This window comes from Mesoplodon mirus, assembly GCF_964341445.2.
Source record: "Mesoplodon mirus genome assembly, chromosome: 11".
NCBI classification, from domain to species: Eukaryota; Metazoa; Chordata; class Mammalia; order Artiodactyla; family Ziphiidae; genus Mesoplodon; species Mesoplodon mirus.
This window is the reverse complement of record NC_138987.1, coordinates 46,650,584-46,674,486: the sequence shown is the minus strand read 5'-3', so window position 1 is coordinate 46,674,486 and position 23,903 is coordinate 46,650,584. Positions and strand designations below refer to the sequence as shown.

Sequence of the window (23,903 nt, the reverse complement as noted above, 5' to 3'; positions counted from 1 at the left end):
TAGAGTTCACAGGGCAGAGTACCATGAAGGAGGGTGTTTCAAAAAGAGGAAGCTCCAGGGGCCTCCCTGGTGGCACAGTGGTTGGGAGTCCGCCTGCTGATGCAGGGGATGTGGGTTCGTGCCCCGGTCCGGGAGGATCCAACATGTCACGGAGCAGCTGGGCCCATAAGCCATGGCCGCTGAGCCTGAGCGTCCAGAGCCTGTGCTCCACAGCGGGAGAGGCCACAGCAGTGAGAGGCCCGCGTACCACAAAAAAAAAAAAAAAAAAAAAAAGAGAAAGCCCCAGAGATCTACAGAGAGTTCTCAAATCTTTAACCAAGTACTGACCAGCACATACATATGAAGCAATTAGTCAAGGCTGGGAAAAGAACCACCCAACATGAGAACATGGAACAATTCCAGGAACTCACACAAGGATGGGAAAATTTTGTGTTCTCATCAACCAGAGTGGAAAACCTTGTAATTCAAAGGAAATTGGAGAGGACTCAAAGGAGTATAGCCTCAGCAGAGGGCAAATTAACCATAGACTGAAGGTGTATCTGGTCCTGCTTAACAAAGTTTAAAGCAACCCTCAATAAAATCATACTACTTCCAAGTAACTAAACTGTATCCCAAAACAAAGCTTAAGATGATCTATAGGATTACAAGATTTCCAGAAACCAAAAAGATAATTCACAATGTATAGAATCTAAACAAAATTCTCAAGAATGCAAAGAAGCAGAAAGTTACAATCTGTAATGAGGAGGAAAATCAGTTATTAGAAATAGACTAAGAAATGACACAAAATGATATAATTTATAGACAAAGACATTAAAAGAGTTATCCTAACTATATTCCCTATATCAAGAAGCAAAAGGAAAGACTGAACATATTGAATAGATACAAGGAAAATAAAGAGTTAAATCAAACTTCTAGAGATGAAAAATACACTGAATAAATTTACAAGTATTAGATACCAAAGAAGATACAATTAGTGAATTTGAAGATCTAACAATATATATAAAATGAAAGGAGAGGAAAAAAATGGAAAATAAACAGAGCATCAGCAAACTGTTACAAAACTTCAGTTGGACTACTTTACATATTATTTGGGATCCCAAAGAAGAGAGGAGAGGCATCAGAAAAAGTATTTGAAAAATTAATGACTGAATTTTTTCCAAACTTTGTAAAAACAATAAGTCCACAGATCCAAGAAGCTCAACACAGCCCAAACACAAGAAATAGGAAACAAACATCCTAATCCTAATGGGGAGAAATCCACAGTAGAAAATCTGTAGTAGAGAATCCATGATGAAAAATCTTAAAAACAGAGAAAATTGTATATTATATATACACAGATATTAAGATAAGAATGACAGCAAACTTCTAGTTGGAAACAATGGTACTCAAAGACATTTTTCAAAAAGAAGAGAACAATAAAGACTTAAAAATATACAAGAGATGAATTAATCACCAGCAGACCCACACTATAAAAAATGTTGGGCTTCCCTGGTGGCGCAGTGGTTGAGAGTCTGCCTGCCGATGCAGGGGACGCAGGTTCGTGCCCCGGTCCGGGAGGATCCCACATGCCGCGCAGCGGCTAGACCCGTGAGCCATGGCCGCTGGGCCTGCGCATCCAGAGCCTGTGCTCCGCAGCAGGAGAGCCCACGACAGTGGGAGGCCCGTATACCACAAAAAAAAAAAAAAAAAAAAGTTAAAGAAAGTCTTTTAAACAGAAGGAAAATGTCGCCAGATGTAAATCTAGATCTGCACAAAATAATGAAGACCACAAAAATGATAAATTTGAACTAAATATAAAAAATTGTTTTCTTATTTTTTAACTCTCTCTAAAACAAAAAGAATAATGGATTTATAACATATATATATATATAAGTAAAATGTATGAATACAACAACACAAAGGCTAAAGGAAAGAAATAGAAGCATACCATTATAAGTCTCATATTATATTTGAATTGGCATAATATAACCTGAAGACAGTCCATGATAAATTAAATATATACTATAAAATCTAAAGCAATCACTGAAAAACAAAAAGCAGAGTTATATCTAATAAGCCAACAAAAGGGATAAATTAAGTCATAGAAAATACTCAAAAGGCAGAAAAAGAAGGAAGGGGAACAAAATTATATGGGACAAATAAAAAACAAATAGCAAGAGAACAGACTTAAACCCAACCATATCAATTGTCACATTAAATGTAAACGATATTCTTAACAGTAATACATCTCAATAAATTTGAAAGGATTCAAATCACATAAAGCATCTTCCTTGTCCACAATATAATTAATTTAGAAAGATAACAGAAAAGCCTTGAGGTTTCTAGGAACCAAACAACAAACTTCTAAATAATTCATGGATTGTAAATGAAATCAAAAGGAAAATTAGATTTTTTTTAACTGAATGAAAATTAAAACAAAACATATCAAACTTGTAGGATATAGCAAAAGCAGTGGTTAATGGGAAATTGATATCACTAAACACACACACACACACACACACACACACACACAGAAAAGAAAAAATGGTCTCAAATCAATGACCTCAGCTTTCACCTTAAGAAACCAGAAAATAAAAGAGTAAATTAAATCCAAATTAAATAGACAAATGGAAATAAAAGCCGAATTCAATGAAATGAATACTAGAAAAATAAGAAATATGTGAAATTGAAAGTTAATTTGTTTAGAAGATAAGTAAAATTGGTAAGTCCCTAATCAGAATCATCAGGAGAAAAAAGGGAGATGTTATCAATAAGAGAAAAGACATCACTACAGATGTTAAAGATGTTAAATGCATTATAAGGGGATATTATGAATAACTTGAAGTAAATAAATTCTACAACAGATTAAATGAATACCTTTTTTATTCAATACAAATTATCAAATCTCACTAAAAATAATCTGACTAGCCTGTATCTAGTAAGAAATGAAATTTATAGTAAAAAATAAACATTCCCACAAAAAGAACTCCTCAGTAATGAACATAAGATGTAAGGTCTTATGCCCAGGAGGAAGTCTTATTAGCTCAAGGTGTTTAAACACAACCTCCAACTAATCATTGGTTGACCTCTAAGCACTGCTTTACAGCTTTAAATGTCTATATTAGAAGAGAAGAAAAATATCAAATCAATAATTAAGCTTACACCTTAAGAAACTAGAAAAAAAAGGAGGCCAAACTAAATCCAAAGTAAGTAGAAAAAGAAAATCATGAACATTAGGGCAGAAATCAATGGAATAGAGAAAATTGATAAAACTCAGCAAATAAAATTAGCAAATATTTAGTTATACTGACCAAGAAAAAAAGTAGAAAAGACACAGGTCTGGAATTAAACAGGTTAAACAAGGATAACAACACTTACCTTATAGAAATTAAAAGGACTTCAAGGGAATACTATGAACAACTTTATGTAAACAAATTATATGCAAACAAATTATACAACACACAGTAACACAAGGTACTCAAGAAGAAATTTTAAAGTACTCAAGAAGAAATTTTAAAATCTGATTAGACCTATAACAACTAAAAATAAAAAGAATTATTAGTTAAAAGTCTTCCCACTAAGAAAAGCCCAGGTGCAAAAATACTTAAAGAAGAAATAACCAATCCTCCACAAATTCTTCCATTAAATAGAGGAGGAAATGCTTTCCAACTTGTTCTATGAACTCAGGAGTATTACTCTGTTACCAAAGCCAGACAAAGATATCGCAAGAAAAGAAAAATTCAGACCAATATTTCTCATGAATATAGATGTAAAAACCATAAAAAATTAGCAAAATAAATCCAGCATTTTATGAAATGGGTTATGTAACATAATTAAGTAGCCTTTATCACAGGAAGGCAAGGTGGTTTAACATTTGAAAATAAGGTAATATATCATATATATTAATAGAATAAAGAAAAAAAACTACATGATAATCTCAAGGGACACAGAATGAGCATTTGGCAAAAATCCATGATAAAAACTTTCAATAAACTAGGAATAGAGGGCAACCTGACAAAGGGCACCTATGAAAAACCTAAAACTAATATCATTCTTTTTTTTTTTTTTTCGGTACACGGGCCTCTCACTGTTGTGGCCTCCCCCATTGCGGAGTACAGGCTCCGGATGTGCAGGCTCAGCAGCCATGGCCCACGGGCCCAGCCGCTCCGCGGCATGTGGGATCCTCCTGGACCAGGGCACGAACCCGTGTCCCCTGCATCGGCAGGCGGACTCTCAACCACTGCGCCACCAGGGAAGCCCTAATATCATTCTTAATAGTGAAAGGCTAAATGTTTTTTTCCCTAAGACTTGGAACAATGTAAACATGCTCACTCTTGCCACTGCTATTCAGCACTGTATTAGAGGTTCAAGTCACTGCAGTCAGGCAACAAAAAGAAGCAAAAGGCATTCAGATTGAAAGGGGAAAGGCAAAAATATCTATATTTATAGACAGCATAATCCAATATGGTGAAAATCCTAAAGAACTCATAAAACTACTAGTAGAACTAATAATACAGCAAGGTCAAAGGATACAATTTCAATATACAAAATTGTATAACTATATACTAGCAATAAATAATCCAAAAATAATATTAACAAAATAATTGCAAAGATATTGGCCTGTAATTTTCTTTTTTGGTAGTGTCTTTGTCTGGTTTTGGTATCAGAGTGATGGTGATGGCTTCATAGAATGTCTTTGGGAATGTTCCTTCCTCTTCAATCTTTTGGAAGAGTTTGAGAAGGATCAGTATAAGTTCTTCTTTGTATGTTTGGTAGAATTCACCTGTAAAGCCAACAGGTCCAGGACTTATGTTTGTAGGGAGTTGTTTCTTGTTTTTGTTTTTTTAATTACAGATTCTATTTCATTTCTAGTGATTGGTCTGTTCAAGTTATCTTTTTCTTCTTGACTCAGTCTTGGCAAGCTGTATGTTTCTAGAAAGTTGCCCATTTCTTCTAGGTTGTCAAATTTGTTGGCATATAATTGTTCATAGTAATCTCTTATGGATTTTTGTATTTCTGTGGTATCAGTTATGATTTCTCCTTTCATTTCTTATTTTCGTTATTTGGGTCTTCTCTCTTTTCTTTGTGAGCCTGGCCAGAGGTTTGTCAATTTTGTTTACCCTTTCAAAGAAGCAACTCTTGATTATACTGATTTTTTTCTATTGTTTTTAACCTCTATTTTATTTATCTCCTCTCTGATTTTTAGTATCTGCTTCCTTCTGCTAACTTTAGGTTTTGTTTGTTCTTCTTTTTCTAACTCTTTTAGGTGGTGGGTTAGGTTGTTTATTTGACATTTGTCTTGTTTCTTAAAGAAGACCTGTACTGCTATGAGCTTCCCTTTAAGAACTGCTTTTACTGCATCCCATAGATTTTGTTTGGTTGTGTTTTCATTGTCACTTGCCTCAAGGCATTTTAAAATTTCTTCCTTGATTTCATCTTTGACCCACTGGTATTTTAGTAAAAAGAAAATTACAGGCCAATATCTTTGATGACTATAGATGCAAAAAGTTTCAACAAAATATTAGCAAACCAAATCCAACAACACATAAAAAGATCATACACCATGACCTAGTTGGATTCATCCCAGGGTCACAAGGATGGTTAAACATATGCAAATTAATCAATGTGATACACCACATCAACCAAAGAAAAGATAAAAACCACATGATCATCTCAATAGATTCAGAAGAAGAATCTGATAAAATTCAACACCCATTAATGATAAAAACCCTTATGAAAGTGGGTATAGAGGGAACATATCTCAACATAATAAAAGCTTTTTATGACAAACCCACAGCCAATATAATACTCAATGGTGAAAAGCTGAAAGCCTTCCCGCTAAAATGTGGAACAAGACAAGGATGCTCACACTCATCACTTCTCTTCAACATAGTATTGGAAGACCTAGCCACAGCAATCAGAAAAGAAAAAGAAATAAAAGGTATTCAAATTGGTAGGGAAGAGGTAAAATTGTCCTTATATGCAGATGACATGATATTATATATAGAAAACCCTAAAGACTCATACAAAAACCACCAGAATTGATAAATAAATTCAGCAAGGTAGCAGGATACAAGATTAACATACAGAAATCAGTTGGACTTCTTTATACTAACAATGAAATATCAGAAAGGGAATGTAAAAAAATCAATACCTTTTAAAATCACATTAAAAAACCCCCAAAACTTAGGAATCAACCTCACCAAGGAGGTGAAAGACATATGTTGAGAACTACAAAACATTAATAAAGGAAATCTTGAAAATAATGTGAAGAAATGGGAAGATATCCCATGTTCTTGGAATGGAAGAACACTGTTAAAATGGCCACACTACCCAAAGAAATCTACAGATTTAATGTGATCCCTATCAAATTACCCATGACATTTTTCACAGAACTAGAACAAATAATCCTAAAATTTATATGGAACCATGGGAGACCCAGAATTGCCAAAACAATCCTGAGAAAAAAAAACAGAGCAGGAGACATGACCCTCCCAGACTTCAGACAATATTACAAAGCTACAGTAATCAAAACAGTGTGGTATTGGCACAAAAACAGACATACGGATCAATGGAACATAATAGAGAGCCCAGAAATAAACTCACAGATTTACGGACAATTAGTCTTTGACAAAGGAGGAAAGAATACACAATAAAAGACAGTCTCTTCAGCAAGTGGTTTTGGGGAATTTGGACAGCCACATGTAAATAAATGAAGTTAGAACACACCCTCACACCATACACACAAATAAACTCAAAATGGTTTAAAGAGTTAAATATAAGACAAGATGCCGTAAAACTCCGAGTAGAGAACATAGTTAAAACATTCTCTGACATAAATTGTACCAGCGTTTTCTTAGGTCAGTCTCCCAAGGCAATAGAAATAAAAGCAAAAATAAACAAATGGGACCTAATCAAACTTGTAAGCTTTTGCACAGCAAAGGAAACCATAAGCAAAACAAAAAGACAACCTATGGATTAGGAGAAAATATTTGCAAATGATACAACTGACAAGGGCTTAATTTCCAAAATATACAAACAGCTCCTACAATTCAGTAACAACAACAAAAAAATAACCCAATCAAAAAATGGGCAGAAGACCTAAATAGACAATTCTCCAAAGAAGACACACATATGGCTGATAGGCACACGAAAATATGCTCAACATTGCTAATTCTTAGTGAAATGCAAATCAAAACTACAATGAAGTATAACCTCACACCATTCAGAATGCCCATCATTAAAAAGGCTACAAATAAATGCTGGAGAGGTTGTGGAGAAAAGGAAACCCTCCTACGCTATTGGTAGGAATGTAATTTGGTACAGCCACTCTGGAAAACAGTATGGAGGTTCCTCAAAAAACCTAAAAATATAGTTGCCATATGATCTAGCAATCCCACTCCCAGGCATATACCCAGAAAAAAAATATACTTCAGAAAGATACCTGCACCCCTATATTCAGAGCAGCACTATTTACAATAGCCAAGACATGGAAACAACCTAAATGTCCACTGATGGATGAATGGATTAAGATATATATATATAATGGAATATCAGTCAGCCATAAAAAAGAATAAAATAATGCCACTTGGAACAACAAGGATGGACCTAGAGATTATCACACTAAGCAAAGTAAGTCAGAAAGAGACATACCATATGATATCACTTATATGTGGAATCTAAAATATGACACAAATGAACATATCTATGAAACAGAAACAGATTCACAGACATAGAGAACAGACTTGTGGTTGCCAAGGGGGCACTGGGGGGTGGAAAGGATTGGGAGTTTGGGATTAGTAGATGCAAACTATTATATATAGGATGGATAAACAACAAGGTCCTACTGTACAGAACAGGGCACTATATTCAATATCCTGTGATAAACCATAATGGAAAAGAATATGAAAAAGAATATATATGTGTGTGTGTGTGTGTGTGTGTGTGTATATATATATATATATATATATATACATATGTATGTATGTATATACACATATACATGTGTGTGTGTATAACTGAGTCACTTTGCTGTACAGCAGAAATTAACACAGTATAAATCAACTATACTTCAATAAAACTTAAAAAAAAGAAAATAATTCCAATCACAACAGCATAAAAAGAATTAAATATGTAGGAATAAATTTAACAATGTAACCATGAGGCTTATACATTGAAAACTACTGTAAATTACTGAGAAAAATTAAAGAAGATTAAATAAAATGGAATATTATTCAGCCATAAAAAGAAAATCCTGGGCTTCCCTGGTGGCACAGTGGTTGAGAGTCCTCCTGCCGATGCAGGGGACACAGGTTCGTGCCCTGGTCCGGGAAGATCCCACATGCCATGGAGCAGCTGGGCCCATGAGCCATGGCCGCTGAGCCTGCGCGTCCGGAGCCTGTGCTCCACAACAGGAGAGGCCACAGCAGTGAGAGGCCCGTATACTGCAAAAAAAAAAAAAAAAAAAAAAAAAATCCTTCTATTTGTGACAACATGAAAGAACATGGAGGATATTTTGCTAAGTGAAAAGTCAGACACAGAAAGACAAATACTGTATGATCTTACTTATATGTAGACTCTAAAAAGCCAAACTCAAAAATGCAGAGAGTAGAATGGTGGTTGCCAGGGGCTGGGAAGTGGGAGAAATGGGAAATATTGGTCAAAGGGTACAAATTTCTAGTTATAAGATGAATAAATTCTGGGGATCTAGTGTACAGTATGGTGACTATAGTTCTTAATACTATATTTACACTGGAAATTTGTTAACAGAGTAGATCTTAAGTGGTCTTTCCACACATACAATAATGGTAACTATGTGAGGTGATGGATGTGTTAATTAGCTTGATTGTGGTAATCATTTCAAAATGTGTATGTATATTAAATCATCACAGTGAATACTTTAAATATACATAATTTTTAATTGTCAGTTATGTCATTAAAGCTGGAGAGAAAGAAAAACACTCTTCAAACACACTGGAAGGCTCTCTCATGTCCCTCCAAGTCCATACCTCTGAAAAGTAACCACCATTCTGATTACTGTTGCTATACATTATTTTAGCCTGTCTTTGAGCTTCATTTAAATTGAATTACACAATGGTTCTCTTTTTGTGTTGAGACTTATTCATGTTCTTGCTTGCTATTACATATATTAGCAGTCCATTCTTTTTCTTTTCCATGTAGTATTCCATTATATGAATATTATATAATATTCTATTCTTAATGGACTTCTGGGTTAGTTGAAATTTGGGGCTATTAAGAATAAAGCTCCTATGACATACAAAAAATCGATTAGGAGGAACATTTCATGCTCATGGATTGGAAGAATCACTTTGTTAAAATTGTTAAATTTTATTGTTAAAATGTTAAAATTTCTCCCAAATTGATCTATAGATTCAACACAATCCCTATAAAAATCCAATTAAACTTTTTTTTCCCCAGAAACTGACCGGCTGATCCTAAAACTTATATGAAAATGCAAAGGGACATTTTTGAAAAAGAAGAACAAATTGGAGGACTAATACAAGTCCCAATTTCAAAACTTATACTAAAGCTTTAGTATACAGTGTGAAAACAAAGATAGACATGATTGATAAATAAAACAGAATTGAGATTACAGGGGAAAAAAACATATTTTTGGTCAATTAATTTTCAACAAAAGTCTCAAAGCACTCAGTGGGGAAAGTTATTCTTCTCTTTCCACAAATGCAAATGATGAAATTATATCCTTACCTCACACCATACATAAAAATTAACTAAAAAAATTAGATTGAAAACTACAAGACAGAAGAAAACATAAGAGACAATCTTCCTGGCCTTGTCTTAGGCAAAGATTTGTTAACTTTGACACCATATGCATGATTCATAAATTAAAAAATGAATAAATTTGATTTCATCAAAATTAAAACCTGTAAAAAAAGTTTGGTGTCAAAAAGACACCATTAAGAAAATGAAAAGGGTAAGCATTTCACCAAAGATACATAAATGGCTAGTAAGCACATGAAAAGATGCCAACATCATTAGTCATTAGGGAAATGCAAAATTAAAACCCCAATGAGACACCATTACATGTTGACTAGAATGGTGTAAATTAAAAAAAACTGATTGTACCAAGTGTTGTCAAGTATGTGTTGCAAATGGAACTCTCACTCATTGCTCATGGGAATGTAAAAATGACACAAATCACTTGGGAAAACAGTCTGTCAGTTTCTTGAAAACTTAAACATACACCTACCATATGGCCCAGCTATTCCACTTGTAGATATTTACCCAAAATAAATGAAAGCGTATGTCCAAATGAAGATTTCAGCATCAATGTTCATAGTAGCTTTATTTGGAATAGCCAAAACTGGGAGAAAAACACCCAAATGTCCATCAACAGAAGAATAAATTATGCTATGTCCATACAATGGAATACTACTCAGCAATAAAAAGAAACAGACTTATTGATACATAAAATAAACAATATAGATGAATCTCAAAATAATTATGCTGAGTGAAAAAAGCTAAATGAAAAAAAGGGAGAACATATTGTGTGATGCCACTTAAAGACTAATCAATAGTGACAGAAAGCAGATCAGTAGTTGTCTTGGGACGAGAGTAAGGGATGTGAAGTGACCAGAAGAAGCGATTACAAAGGTGCCCAATAAACTACTGGAGATGATAAATAAGTTCATTATTTTTAACACAGGTCAAAACTTATTGAAGTGCACATTTCAGATAAGTTCACTTTGTTGTACATTGGTTATACGTTAATAAAATTGTAAAAAAAAATTAATCTCAGGACAAAGAGGAAACAAAAAGAACTGTTTTGTAGCTATTACAATTCTCCAGGCAAGAAGCAGTGGTTGCTTAGACTGGGATGGAACCCTTTGAGATGAAAATGTAGTAAATAATTTTAAAGTTTATTAGAATACAGAAATGACAATACTTTGTTGGTGAAGTGTATATTGGAAGATGAAGAAAAGGAAGGAATCAAGGACAACTTTTATTTTGGCTTAAGCAGCTGAGTGAATAGTGTTGCCTTTTACTAACATGAAGAAGACTGGGGTAGGATTACAGAGTCAAGGTTTCTCACCACAATTACCAAGAGTAATTCAAACTGGTTTAACAAGTTCAATGGATTTAAAACAAATAACTAGGGTTTATATACAGACATCTAGAAAATAAAAATAAGACATTGATCAACTATCATAAATATGAAAAAGAAATTAATATGATTACGGCACAGCAAAAGAAACAAGTAATTCATGGAGATTATAAAACAGGTACAAAACACTTTGGCCCCAAATATGTTTTAAAATAAATAAATGAAAGGTAAATGTGCACATTAGAAAATAATTACTTATAAGTGTTTTAGTGAAATGGTACATTTTACTGATAGTGTTTTTTTTCTAGAAGTAATATTTAGGTCTGCTTACATTTCTAACAAAAAATATTTGTATCTATTAAAAGTTAAATTAATAATTCAAGGAAAGAATGCTAGAGATTCTTTATTACATTCAACATCTTTGCTTACCTGTTGAATCTTTCAAGTAATGGTCCAAATTGTGCTGTTTCATATGATGGACTGAAAGTATCTTGACTTTCATTTAATTTAGAAACCAAGGAATTAGAATAATTAACATTACTGAGCTGCAAAAAGAAAGGAAGAGCCTGTCAAAGTGGTAAATGTACATATATACAAGTTAAATTATTTATCACAAATGCCATTTAAGTGAACATATATATACGAAAATGTATTATTTTAGTCTAAAAGAAAGTAATTGTGTCCTAATTGAAAACAAAATAAATACTGTTATAACAATGAAAGCAATATCAGTATTTGAGTAATTATTGAAATAACAGGGTTGATACTATGGTGAGCTAAACATTTTCTCAGAGATTAAAAAAAAAGATTTAAAAAATACCCAGTACACCAGGATCTTGAGTAAGTAAAAGTTAAATTTCTCTGACAAAAAATACATTATCTCTCCCAAGAAAACAGCTGTACTTATCTGTTTTTCCATTTACTGAGTAATTTTATACTGCTACTTTAATATTTCCAAATATCAATATCATTGAATACAAAATGGGGAAAGTGTTGGAAGACTATTGTGAAAAGCAGTTGAGATAATCCATTTATTAATGTGGAAAGTACCATATAAATATATTATATTGGCTCAGCACTAATCTATCCAGCAATAATAGTTTATATCTGTGGTATATATTTATCTACAAGTCATCAAACATAGAAATGACGAGTCCAAAGACAATCAGTGACAGAAATAGGAAAAAAAGAGGGGGAGACAAAAAGAGATACTGAAAGTCTTAAAAAAAAAAAAGGACTGAAGTGAGGGAGAGCTGAAAATAAAGTCTGATAATACTTCTCACATCTCAGCCTCAGAGAGACAGTGACAGAGATGCAGAGACAAAGGTGCATCCCTTGAACTCAGAAACAAACAAATCAAAAGAGAAGGGAATATTATATATGGGCTCAAATACTACTTCTCTAGGGAAGTGAGAAGTGAGCCCCAGACCACTTTTTTTTCTAACGTGTTTTTTTAACTCATTTTCTTTTGTATCATATAATTTCATTTTAATTCTTCTCACTTTTCTTGAAATCCCTCCAAATAAACTATTAAATACTTCATTAAAAGGTCACAATGTGACAATATGCCTTGGACAGGACATTAAACTCTCTTTTTCTCTTCTGTCATATTAAGAATAACATTATTTACCCCTCTGAAGATAATCACTAACCTGCAGTCTATAAGTAGGAGATTACAGAGCATTTCATTCTCTAGCCTATAAACTATTTCACAGAATAACGATGAGTTATAAGCTGATCTAGGATGCAAGTTTTAGTCTTATAAAATACAAACTGAATGGGTACTTGGATGTTTTTCACTGCATCTTTCAAAAATTATTGGGTGCTCAAATTAAAAAGGCTAACACATATCACTGAAACATAATACTTCATTTTCTCTCTTCTGAAAAACAGAAAACATACTTTAATAAAATTGAATCATGTTATATATTATATATAACTATAATATAGCATGATATATAACTATAATTTATAAATTTATAATTATAAATTAATTTAAAAATAACTACATAAACATGGCATAAAACTACTGCATGCTAAAAATGGGAGAAATTCAAAACTAAATATTCCTGTTAATAAGACAGTGTTTATATAACCATTTTCCTATCATTATACATTAGTAATCTTTAATAATTTTATTTTTAAACTCTATATAAATTTAATAAAAAATTATTTCTTGGTATGTTCTATGGCAGATATATTTCAGAATTTTAAATTTTGGACATTTTCGTATTTTTACTTTAGAGCACAATGATTGAACAATATTTTAGCACTATACATCTTTATATAAATATATTTGTATAATTATAATTGAAGTGCATATAACCAGTTGTCATCTGACAAATCATAAAAAGAATCAAGCCATCACAACTCATACTTTAACAGGCTACTATGATATCACTGAGATTATGTACTGTTATTCACAAGAGCCTTTCCATAACATGTCTACCGGGCCACCATGACATCACCAACTAGCTGTTTACTGTGATTACAATCATACTACTATATAACACACTGAACGATTTTCAATTTCACTATCAATTTTATAAAAAATGATGTTTTTCAAAGATTTTTAAAGAACACTCCAGTTTTTCATAATCTTCTACAGTGCAGAGAATTAAGTTTTTGACATTTGAGGAACATTACACTTAATTTAATGTTATTTTAGCTATATCTATAGCAATTCACAACTAATATTTTTAAATCTATAAAAAGAGAAAGGAATATATCATAAAAATATAATAATATCAAAATGCTAAGAACTCGTGATCCAAAGATACCTGCTTCTCTTCATATGCAACTTTCTGAAGACTAGGTTCTATTCTGGGAATTAAACTTAGTTTTGTAATATTTCTATTGGAAGATAATTCAGCTGAAAAAGATGGTGGAATGAAACTGCAGTTTTCTGTTCTGTTGAATTGAGGTTCAAACATTCTATATGAGCCCATGACTTGTGATGACTATTTGAAAGAAGATACAATCACTTGATTTGCCAAAATGTAAAAACCAGAGAAGATGAAAGTGAAAATAGAAGTGCAAAAAGATCATGGGTTGCAGAAAAAGTCCCAAGGAAAGGCAAGCCCATCAGTAATGGACAAGACTTATTAAGACAAGAGAGGTTATCAATTAAGATTATACTTAAGAGCTCCTTTTCATTTGCCTTTATCACACTTGGTCCCCTCCATCCTCAAGCCCCATTCTCCTACATGCCATCTCCTAAAGACGGGAAACCTGAGTTTCATTAACCCACATTACAGGTGAAAAGATTTTCAAGAGATTTTAGTATCACTGTTGTTACCTTTCTCTAGCATAATTTTAGCAATTCAAAGGAAAGAAAGGGTAATTAATAATATAGCCTTAGACCTTAATATTTCAAGCTTTAATCACAATCTGTGCATTTTCTAATTCATTACAATTTTATTTGCTAAAAGTAGTTCTAAGAGGGAAGTTTATAGTGATACAAGCTTACCTCAGGAAACAAGAAAAACCTCGTACAACCTAACCTTACACCTGAAGCAACTACAGAGAGAAGAACAAACAAAACCCAAAGTTAGTAGAAGGAAAAAAAAATCATAAAGATCAGAGCAGAAATAAATGGGATAGAGACCAAGAAAACAATAGAAAAGATCAATGAAATTAAAAGCTGGTCCTTTGAAAAGATAAACAAAATTGATAAACCTTTAGCCAGACTCATAAAGAAAAAGGGGAGAGCACCCAAAGCAATAAAATTAGCAATGAAAAAGAAGTTACAACCAACACCACAGAAATACAGAGGACCATAAGAGACTGCTACAAACAACTATATGCCAAGAAAATGGACAACCTAGAAGGAATGTACAAATTCTTAGACAGGTACAATCTTCCAAGACTGAGCCAAGAAGAAACAGAAAATATGACAGACCAATCCTAAGTACTGAAATTGAATCTGTGGTTTAAAAACTCCCAACAAACAAAAGTCCAGGACCAGATGACTTAACAGGAGAATCCTGCCAAATATTTAAAGATGGGTTAACATCTACCCTTCCACAACTATTCCAAAAAATTGCAGAGAAAGGAACACTTCGAACTCATTCTATGAGGCCACCATCACCCTGATACAGAAACCAGACAAAGATACCTCCAAAAAAGAAAATTACAGGCCAATATCACTGATGAACTTAGATACAAAAATCCTCAACAAAATATTGGCAAATCGAATCCAACAATACATTAAAAGGATCATACACCATGATCAAGCAGGATTTATACCAGGGATGCAAGGATTTTTCAATATCCACAAATTAATCAGCGTGATACACCACATTAACAAACTGAAGAATAAAAACCATATGATCATCTCAATAAATACAGAAAAAGGTTTTGATAAAATTCAACATCCCTTTATGATAAAAACTCTCCAGAAAGTGGTCATAGAGGGAACATACTTCAACATAATAATGGCCATATATGACAAACCCACAGATAACATCATACTCAACAGTGAAAAGCTGAAAGCATTTCCTCTAAGATCAGGAACAAGACAAGAATGTCCACTCTTGTGGACACAGTTTCTGTCTTTTTTTTTAAAGTTCCAAACATAAGCTATATCATATGATATTTAGTCAACACAGTTTTAGAAGTCCTAGCCATGGCAATCAGAGAAGAAAAAGAAATAAAAAGGAATCCAAACTGGAAAACAGGAAATAAAACTGTCACTGCACATGACATGACACTATACATAGAAAATCCTAAAGATGCTACCAGAAAACTACTAGAGCTCATCAGTGAATTCGGTAAAGTTGCAGGATACAAAATTAATACATAGAAATCTGTTCCATTTCTATAGGCTAACAATGAAAGATCAGAAAGAGAAATTAAGGAAATAATCCCATTTACCATCGCATCACAAAGATTAAAATACCTAGGAATAAACCTACCTAAGGAGACCTGTACTCTGAAAACTGTAAGACACTGATGAAAGAAACTCAAGGTGACACAAACAGTTGGGAAGAAACACCGTGTTCCTGGATTGGAAAAATTAATGTTGTTAAAATGACTGCACTGTCCAAGGCAATCTACAGATTCAAGCCATCCTTACCAAATTACCAATGGAATTTTTCACAGAATTAGAACAAAATTTTTAAAAATTTGTATGGAAACATGAAAGACCCCAAACAGCCAAAGCAATCTTGAGAAAGAAAAACAGAGCTGGAGTAATCAGGCTCCCTGACTTCAGACTACAAAGCTACAGTAATCAAAACATATGGTACTGGCACAAAAACAGACACATAGATCAATGGAACAGGATAGAAAGCCCAGGCACCTATGGCTAATTAATCTATGACAAAGGAAGCAAGAATATACAATGGAGAAAAGGCAGTCTCTTCAATAAGTGGTGCTGGGGAACCTGGACAACTACATGTAAAAGAATGAAATTACAACATTCTCTAATACAATGTAAAAAATAAACTCAAAATGGATTAAAGACCTAAATGTAAGATTGGATACTGTAAAACTCCTAGAGGAAAACATAGGCAGAACACTCTTTGACATAAATCACACCAATATCTTTTTGGAGCCATCTCTTGGAATAATGGAAATAAAACCAAAAATAAACAAATTGGATCTAATTAAACTTAAATGCTTTTGCAGCAAAGGAAACCATAAAAAAATCAAAAGACAACCTACAGAATGGGAGAAAATATTTGCAAGTGATGCAACTGATGAGTGATTAATTTCCAAAATATACAAACAGCTCATACAACTCAACAGCAAAAAAAACCAAATAACCTATCAAAAACTGGGTAGTAGATCTAAATAGACATTTCTCCAAAGACATACAGGTAGACAAAAGACACATGAAAAGATGCTCAACATTGCTAATTATTTGAGAAATGAAAATCAAAACTACAATGAGGCATCACCCCAACACTGGTCAGAATGGCCATTAAAAAGTCTACAAACAGGGCTTCCCTGGTGGCACAGTGGTTGAGAGTCCGCCTGCCGATGCAGGGGACACGGGTTCGTGCCCTGGTCTGGGAGGATCCCACGTGCCGCGGAGCGGCTGGGCCCATGAGCCGTGGCCGCTGAGCCTGCGCGTCCGGAGCCGGTGCTCCGCAACGGGAGAGGCCACAACAGTGAGAGCCCCGCGTACCTCAAAAAAAAAAAAAAAAAAAAAAGTCTACAAATAATAAATGCTGGAGAGGGTGTGGAGAAAAGGGAACCCTCCTACACACTGTTGGTGGGAATGTAAATTGATACAGCCACTTTGGAGAACAGTATGAAGGTTGCTTAAAAACTAAAAATAGAGCTACCCTATGATACTGCAATCCTACTCCTGGGCATATATCTGCGGAAAACCATAATTCAAAAAGATACATGCACCCAAATGTTCTTTGCAGCACTATTTACAATAGCTGAGATGTGGAAGCAACCTAAACGTCTACCAATAGATGAATGGATAAAGAAGATGTGCTTTATAGTTACAATGGAATATTACTCAGCCATAAAAAAGAATGAAATAATGTATTTTGCAGCCACATGGATAGACCTAGAGATTACCAGACTAAGTGAAGTCAGACAGAGAGACAAATATCATATGATATAGCTTATATGTGGAATTTAAAAAAAAAGATACAAATGAACTTATCTACAAAACAGAAATAGACCCACAGACATAGAAAACAAACTTACAGTTACCAAAGTGGAAAGGGAGGGGGGGATAAATTAAGAAGTTGGACTTAATGTATACATACTAGTATATACAGAATGGATAATCAACAAGTCCTACTGTAGAGCACAGAAAAATACACTCAATATTTTGTAATAACCTATAAGGGAAAAGAATCTGAAAGAGAATATATATATATACACATACATACATATATATATATATAACTAAATCACTGTGTTGTACACCTGAAACTAACATGACATGCAAATCAACTATACTTCAATTTAAAAAAATAAAAATGTTTAAATTAAAAATTATTTGCTAAAAAATAATCATTTGCAATATTTTAAAAAATAATCTTAGGAACAATGTGAATATTGAAAATCACAATTTGATGTAAAATAAAATAATCTGATCACTATGTTTGAAGAGATGAATTGCTCAATGATCACATGAACCCAAAGTAGGAATCTCCAAATGAATTATCCTTTGCAGTCTGTCAGTAACAAGCAGAATCAAATGTTATGCACACGTAGGCCTAGTCTACCTTACCAGAACTCCAAATTGTTTCTCATAAGCAATCAGTTAAAATATTCTTAATGTATAGGTTCCTTACATTAAAAACTTTTAAAAGAATAATTTTAAGGACTATAATTTTTTCCAGTATTTGAAAAATTTGTGTCATTTGGTGGCATGTCACAATTGTCAAAATAATTAATAAAATTAAAAAAAAAAACTCACCTGAACTGGATCAAATTCTTCCTTGCTGCTTAGTCTTTGATAGTATATAGTAACGAAAATAAAATTTTAAGGTTAAAAATATAGCTGGCAATAAAATTGACCATCTTTTTATATCTACTTAAAATTCATACTATTCTACACAAATACTTGAAAACATATGGAACTCTAAGTAACTCTCTTCATTCCAGGGTTATGATATTACTGAGTTTTCTAAAAATTATATTATTACAAGAGAGACATTTTTATGATAAAGAAAGTGAAACTGTGTACAAAAAACTCAGCGTGGACATTTGGTCATCTGATAAAGGTCTAAATAGTTTAATAATATTATAACAGCCAAACAAATAAAAACTGAAGCTTAGAAGGATAAATTCTTTGTACATTTTCCAATGAACAAAAGAGTGTAAATAATGACCCAGTTAAATACCTAATAATATACAACTTAGCTAAAACCTACTTGTTTTCTACATCATCAATGCAGAGGTTAGATGGTACAGAGGGAGGCGACATTGGAAGTTCTATATCATGCTTTCTTAGGGGCATTTTTATGTCTCTATTCATATTCACGTGGATTGGCTTTCTCACAGTTTCTATAATGAAAATAATTACAATTACAATTTATAAAAATTTATAAGAATAATAAAATCTTTTAAAAGCATTGTTTGATATACTATGTTCATTAAATAAATGTACATTTTAGAAATTTACTGAAACCACCTATATTCTATTGATATATATGCTAGAAGTCATTACAATACTATCACAGTAAGTCAAATCATCTCTTTTTCTTCATCATCTTATATATTCCTCCTGAAAGAGGCTCTACTCACTTCTACTTTTTTCTTCCTCCAAGACTTCCCTGACCCCCAGACTATATCAGATGTTGTCTGATACATTCCCATAGCACTATATAAGTTCTCTATTATAGCACTTACCATAGTTTGTAGTACTTGATTAACTCTATTTCCCTCACTAGATTTTTAAACTTTATAGAGCAGAATCCTTGTCTCTCTTTATAGAAGTAGTCTCTATTTTGTCTGTTCAGTACTTTTGACAACTCTTCTTTTCTGTGAAATGCTTTTACACATGCACCAACTATGTAGTTCTAGTGGAGACTTTTTATGTTATAAAACCCTGCCTTTCTGGAAAAAATAATGGGTACTCATCTGACCCAAGAAGAATTAATAATTGTTCCCTCTGGTTATAAGTAATTGCTCCATGGCAGCGTGGATGGGACGGGAGCCTGGGGGAGAATGGATACATGTATATGTAGGTTTGAGTCGCTTTGCTGTTCACCTGAAACTGTCACAACATTGTTAACCGGCTATACTCCAGTATAAAATAAAAAGTTAAAAAAATAAGTAATTGTTCCAGTGCTGGGCCCTGGCACCAGTAGGGCAAGGCAACATCCCTCCAGTGGAATTTTTTAAAGTTCAGAACCAGAGAAACAAATCTTAGTATTTCCCTGGTAGCAAAACTAGGAGAGATGAGCAATATTAGTTTTTTAAGGTAATGGTTTTTTGTTTGTTTGTTTTGTTTTTTTTGCAGTACACGGGCCTCTCACTGCTGTGGCCTCTCCCGTTGCGGAGCACAGGCTCCGGACACACAGGCTCAGCGGCCATGGCTCACAGGCCCAGCCGCTCCGCGGCATGTGGGATCCTCCCAGACCGGGGCACAAACCCGTTTCACCTGCATCGGCAGGCAGACTCTCAACCACTGTACCACCGGGGAAGCCCCTAAGGTAATGTTTTAAGCCTCAATGATGAAGACAGTCTGAGAGAATGAAGCTAATATCTGAAGTGAGAAAGAATCTTGGCTGTATTCAAGTCCCTGATTCAAGCAGTCTCTGAGGCCCGGCTGCACCACAGCCCTTCCTTTTAGTTAAGTGCCTTGGTCCATTCAAGGCTGCTGTAACAGAATACCATAGTCTGGGTGGATTATAAACAACAGAAATTTATTTCTCAGTCTGGAGGCTGTGAAGTCCAACATCAAGGCGCTGGCAGATGTGGTGTCTGGTGAGGGCCTGCTTCCTGTTTCACAGACAGCCATCTTCTCACTGTGCCTTCAGATGGTAGAAAGGGAGAGAGAGCTCTCTGGGGTCTCTTTAATAAGGGTACAATGCTATCCATGAGGGCTCCACCCTCATGACATTATCACCTCCTAAATGTCCCTCCTGAACCATCACATTAGGGATTAAGATTTCAACATATGAGTTTGGAGGGGGGGGACACAAACATTCAGTTCACAACATTAAACAAGTATATATTTTTAAATGTCTGTTGTTTGCAGCCATGAGTCCTCACTAATAAAGTCTTGCTTTTGTAGGAGAGTAAAAATATCTCTATCCTCTACCTTTCTAAACTCCCAGCTGGGGCCCCTGTAACAAAACAGGGATTAACAAGAGGAAAGCATACAAATTTACTTAATATAGGTTTTACATAGAAAACTTCAAAAGAAAATGAAGACCCAAAGAAGTGTTTAAACCTGAGCATTTTAATGCTAGGTTTGATGAACAATGGAAAGTCATGAAGAATGTGATAGGACAAAAAAAGGGTATGAGCAAAGTGTAGTAAACTGGGGAAAAGAGCAGTCCTGTTCATTTAGATTCCTCTCAGTGCTCCTCTGTCTGGAGATAAAGATGTTCCTTTCCTCCAGGTATAGGGTACCTCTCACATGAGAATCCTTCCTGCACATGCTGCTTCTCAAATTCCTTCAGCTTAAAATATTCAAAATGCCAAGGTGCCATATTTTGGGGTATCGTGTCCCAACCTTGTCACTTTCTATTCTATTCCCAGCATCCAACACAATACTTATGGTAGGTATTCAGTAAACATATGTTGAATGCATAAGTGAAAAGAAAGTAAGGGAGAAAGAAAATACATAAAGATAAATTCATCATCGGACAGCGCATGCAAGAGAACAAAACTGGAACCTTATCTTACACCGTACACAAAAATCGACTCAAAATGGATTAAAGCCTTAATTATAAGACCTGAGGGACTTCCCTGGCGTTCCAGTAGTTAAGACTCTGCACTCCCAGTGCAGGGGGTAAGGGTTCGATCCCTGGTCTGGGAACTAAGATCCCACATGCCACACAGCATGGCCAAAAAAAAAAAAAAAAAGTAAAAATTATAAGACTCGAAACCATAAAATTCCTAGAAGAAAACATAAAGGTTAAGCTCCTTGACATCCATCTTGGCAATGAGTTTTTGGATTTGACAGCAAAACAAAGGCAACTAAAGCAAATATAAACAAGTGAGACTACATTAAACTAAAAAGCTACTGCACAGCAAAAGAAACCATCAACAAAATGAAAAGGCAACCTATGGAATGGGAGAAAATATTTGCAAATCATGTATCTAATAAGGGGTTAATATCCACCGTATATAAAGAACTCACATAACTCATTAGCAAAAAAATAAACAATCTAATTCAAAAATGGGCAGAGGACCTGAATAGACATTTTTCCAAAGACATATAAATGGCCAACAGATGCTCAACATCACTAATCATCAGCAAAATGCAAATCAAAACCACAATAAGATATCTTCTCATACCTGTCAGAAGGACTATTATCAAAAAGAGAAGAGATAACAAGTGTTGACAAGAATGTGGAGAAAAGGGAACCCTTGTGCACTGTAGAATCTCAAAAAAAAAATGTAGAATCACTTACATGTAGAATCTTGAAAAAAAAATGTCAAACTCATAGAAACACAGAGTAGAAAAGTGGTTTCCAGGGGCTGGGGACTGGAGAGTAGGGGAAGTAGGGAGAGGCTGGTAAAAGGGCACAAACTTTGAGCTGTATGATGATTAAGGTCTGAAGATCTAGTGTAAAATGTGGTGACTATAGTTGATAACACTGTATTATATAAGTGAAGAAAATAAAAGGTAAATTCAACAAACAGATTTACAACAAAAGCTTTTATTCCCAAAGTCCATGAATAATGTATTTACTTTTACTACAGTAAAAGTTTTTTACTTGTGTAAACTGCCATCTGTGGAGGGAGAAACAAAAATGGCAGAGAAAGGAAAAGAGGGGATACTAAGAACAGTATGATCAATTTCTATCCATCATTTATGAACTCTCTTACTTCTTTAAGCTCTCATTTTAGCATTTATTTTAAAAATTAAATATCAGACACAAGTTCCCTTCAGAGAGAAAAAACATAATCTGATTAAACTTTTTATTTACTTAAAGAATCAAAGTGCATGCAAAAAGGAATTTTATTTTGAAGTATTAGACTACCATAGTTAATACCCCAGGAATGCCTACGAAATTATTCAGATTGCGAGATAGGAAAGTGATCATTGAGACAAAAATCCTTTCAGCTCTTCCTTTCAAACAAATTCTCTAAATAGTATAAGATAGTAAATACATTTATTTCCTTCTCTTTAGCTAAACTTTGATAACTATCTGCTTAGACAGAATAATGTAATAACTGAAACAGCTGCACTGTAATAAGTCTAGCCATACCTTAAAAAATTAATTTTATATAACACTTAACCTAAAAATAAAAGTAAATGGATTAAACAACAACAGATTTTAAGCAAAAATTAACAAATCTTGTTTAACCAGGCAACCAAGTTTTAAAATTAGTTTACTTTCCACATCCTTTGAGTTCTAAAATTACACTTATTAGAGAACTAAATCTTATAATCACATCAGAATCAAAACAAAATGGTATTAGAAAAACTTACTTACCAGGTGTTTTCTTCTGGCAAGATATCTGATTTACCATATACAGATTAAGGAGGTCTAAACTGACAGTAGAATTTTTGACAGGGGATGAAACTCCCAGTAATTCCATTTTTGATTTTAACCTTTTCTTTTCAAAATATTCCTAAAGTAATTATAAAAAGTTATTGCAGCAACTATATGGTTTCAGGCAGAATCATAAATAATAAAAAGCAATAATACAATCAAGTAATTGACTTGATTTTTTTTTTTTTTTTTTTTTTTTTTTTTTGCGGTACGCGGGCTTCTCTCTGTTGTGGCCTCTCCCGTTGCAGAGCACAGGCTCCGGACACGCAGGCTCAGCGGCCATGGCCCACGGGCCCAGCCGCTCTGTGGCATGTGGGATCTTCCCGGACCGGGGCACGAACCTGGGTTCCCCACATCGGCAGGCGGACTCTCAACCACTGCGCCACCAGGGAAGCCCTTGACTTGATATTTTTATATTCTTGTGACACACACTTTATATGTTTACAAATTAAAATCAATCATGATAACTTGCAGTTTGCCTAAAGAGTCTAAATTTCACAGCCTCTTATAATCTTTCTTTTGTTAAATGTAATACTTTTAAAACAGAACTTTATAGAGCCATTCACAGGTATCAAAATTATCTGAATGTAGAAAGCTTTTAAAAATCTGATAAAACAAATCTGACAGGCTACAAATTTGTTTTTCTACAAAGTGTGCTATTCTATAGATATAAAAATCCTTAA

At 34.0% G+C, this 23,903-nt stretch overlaps 1 protein-coding gene across 1 annotated transcript in view; it reads right to left on the bottom strand.

Annotated features, from left to right (window-relative positions):
* Nucleotides 1-23,281, bottom strand: part of REDIC1 (regulator of DNA class I crossover intermediates 1) — a gene marked incomplete at its 3' end in the record, with an annotated part of 67,224 nt that extends 43,943 nt beyond the window's left edge. Inside the window, 4 exon segments of the mRNA XM_082636263.1 lie at nt 11,495-11,610; nt 18,459-18,507; nt 18,916-19,048; nt 23,161-23,281. Of these exon segments, the coding sequence (XP_082492389.1) occupies nt 11,495-11,610; nt 18,459-18,507; nt 18,916-19,048; nt 23,161-23,266 (404 nt within the window). The 5' untranslated portion in view covers nt 23,267-23,281.
* Between the last annotated feature and the right edge of the window lie 622 nt (nt 23,282-23,903).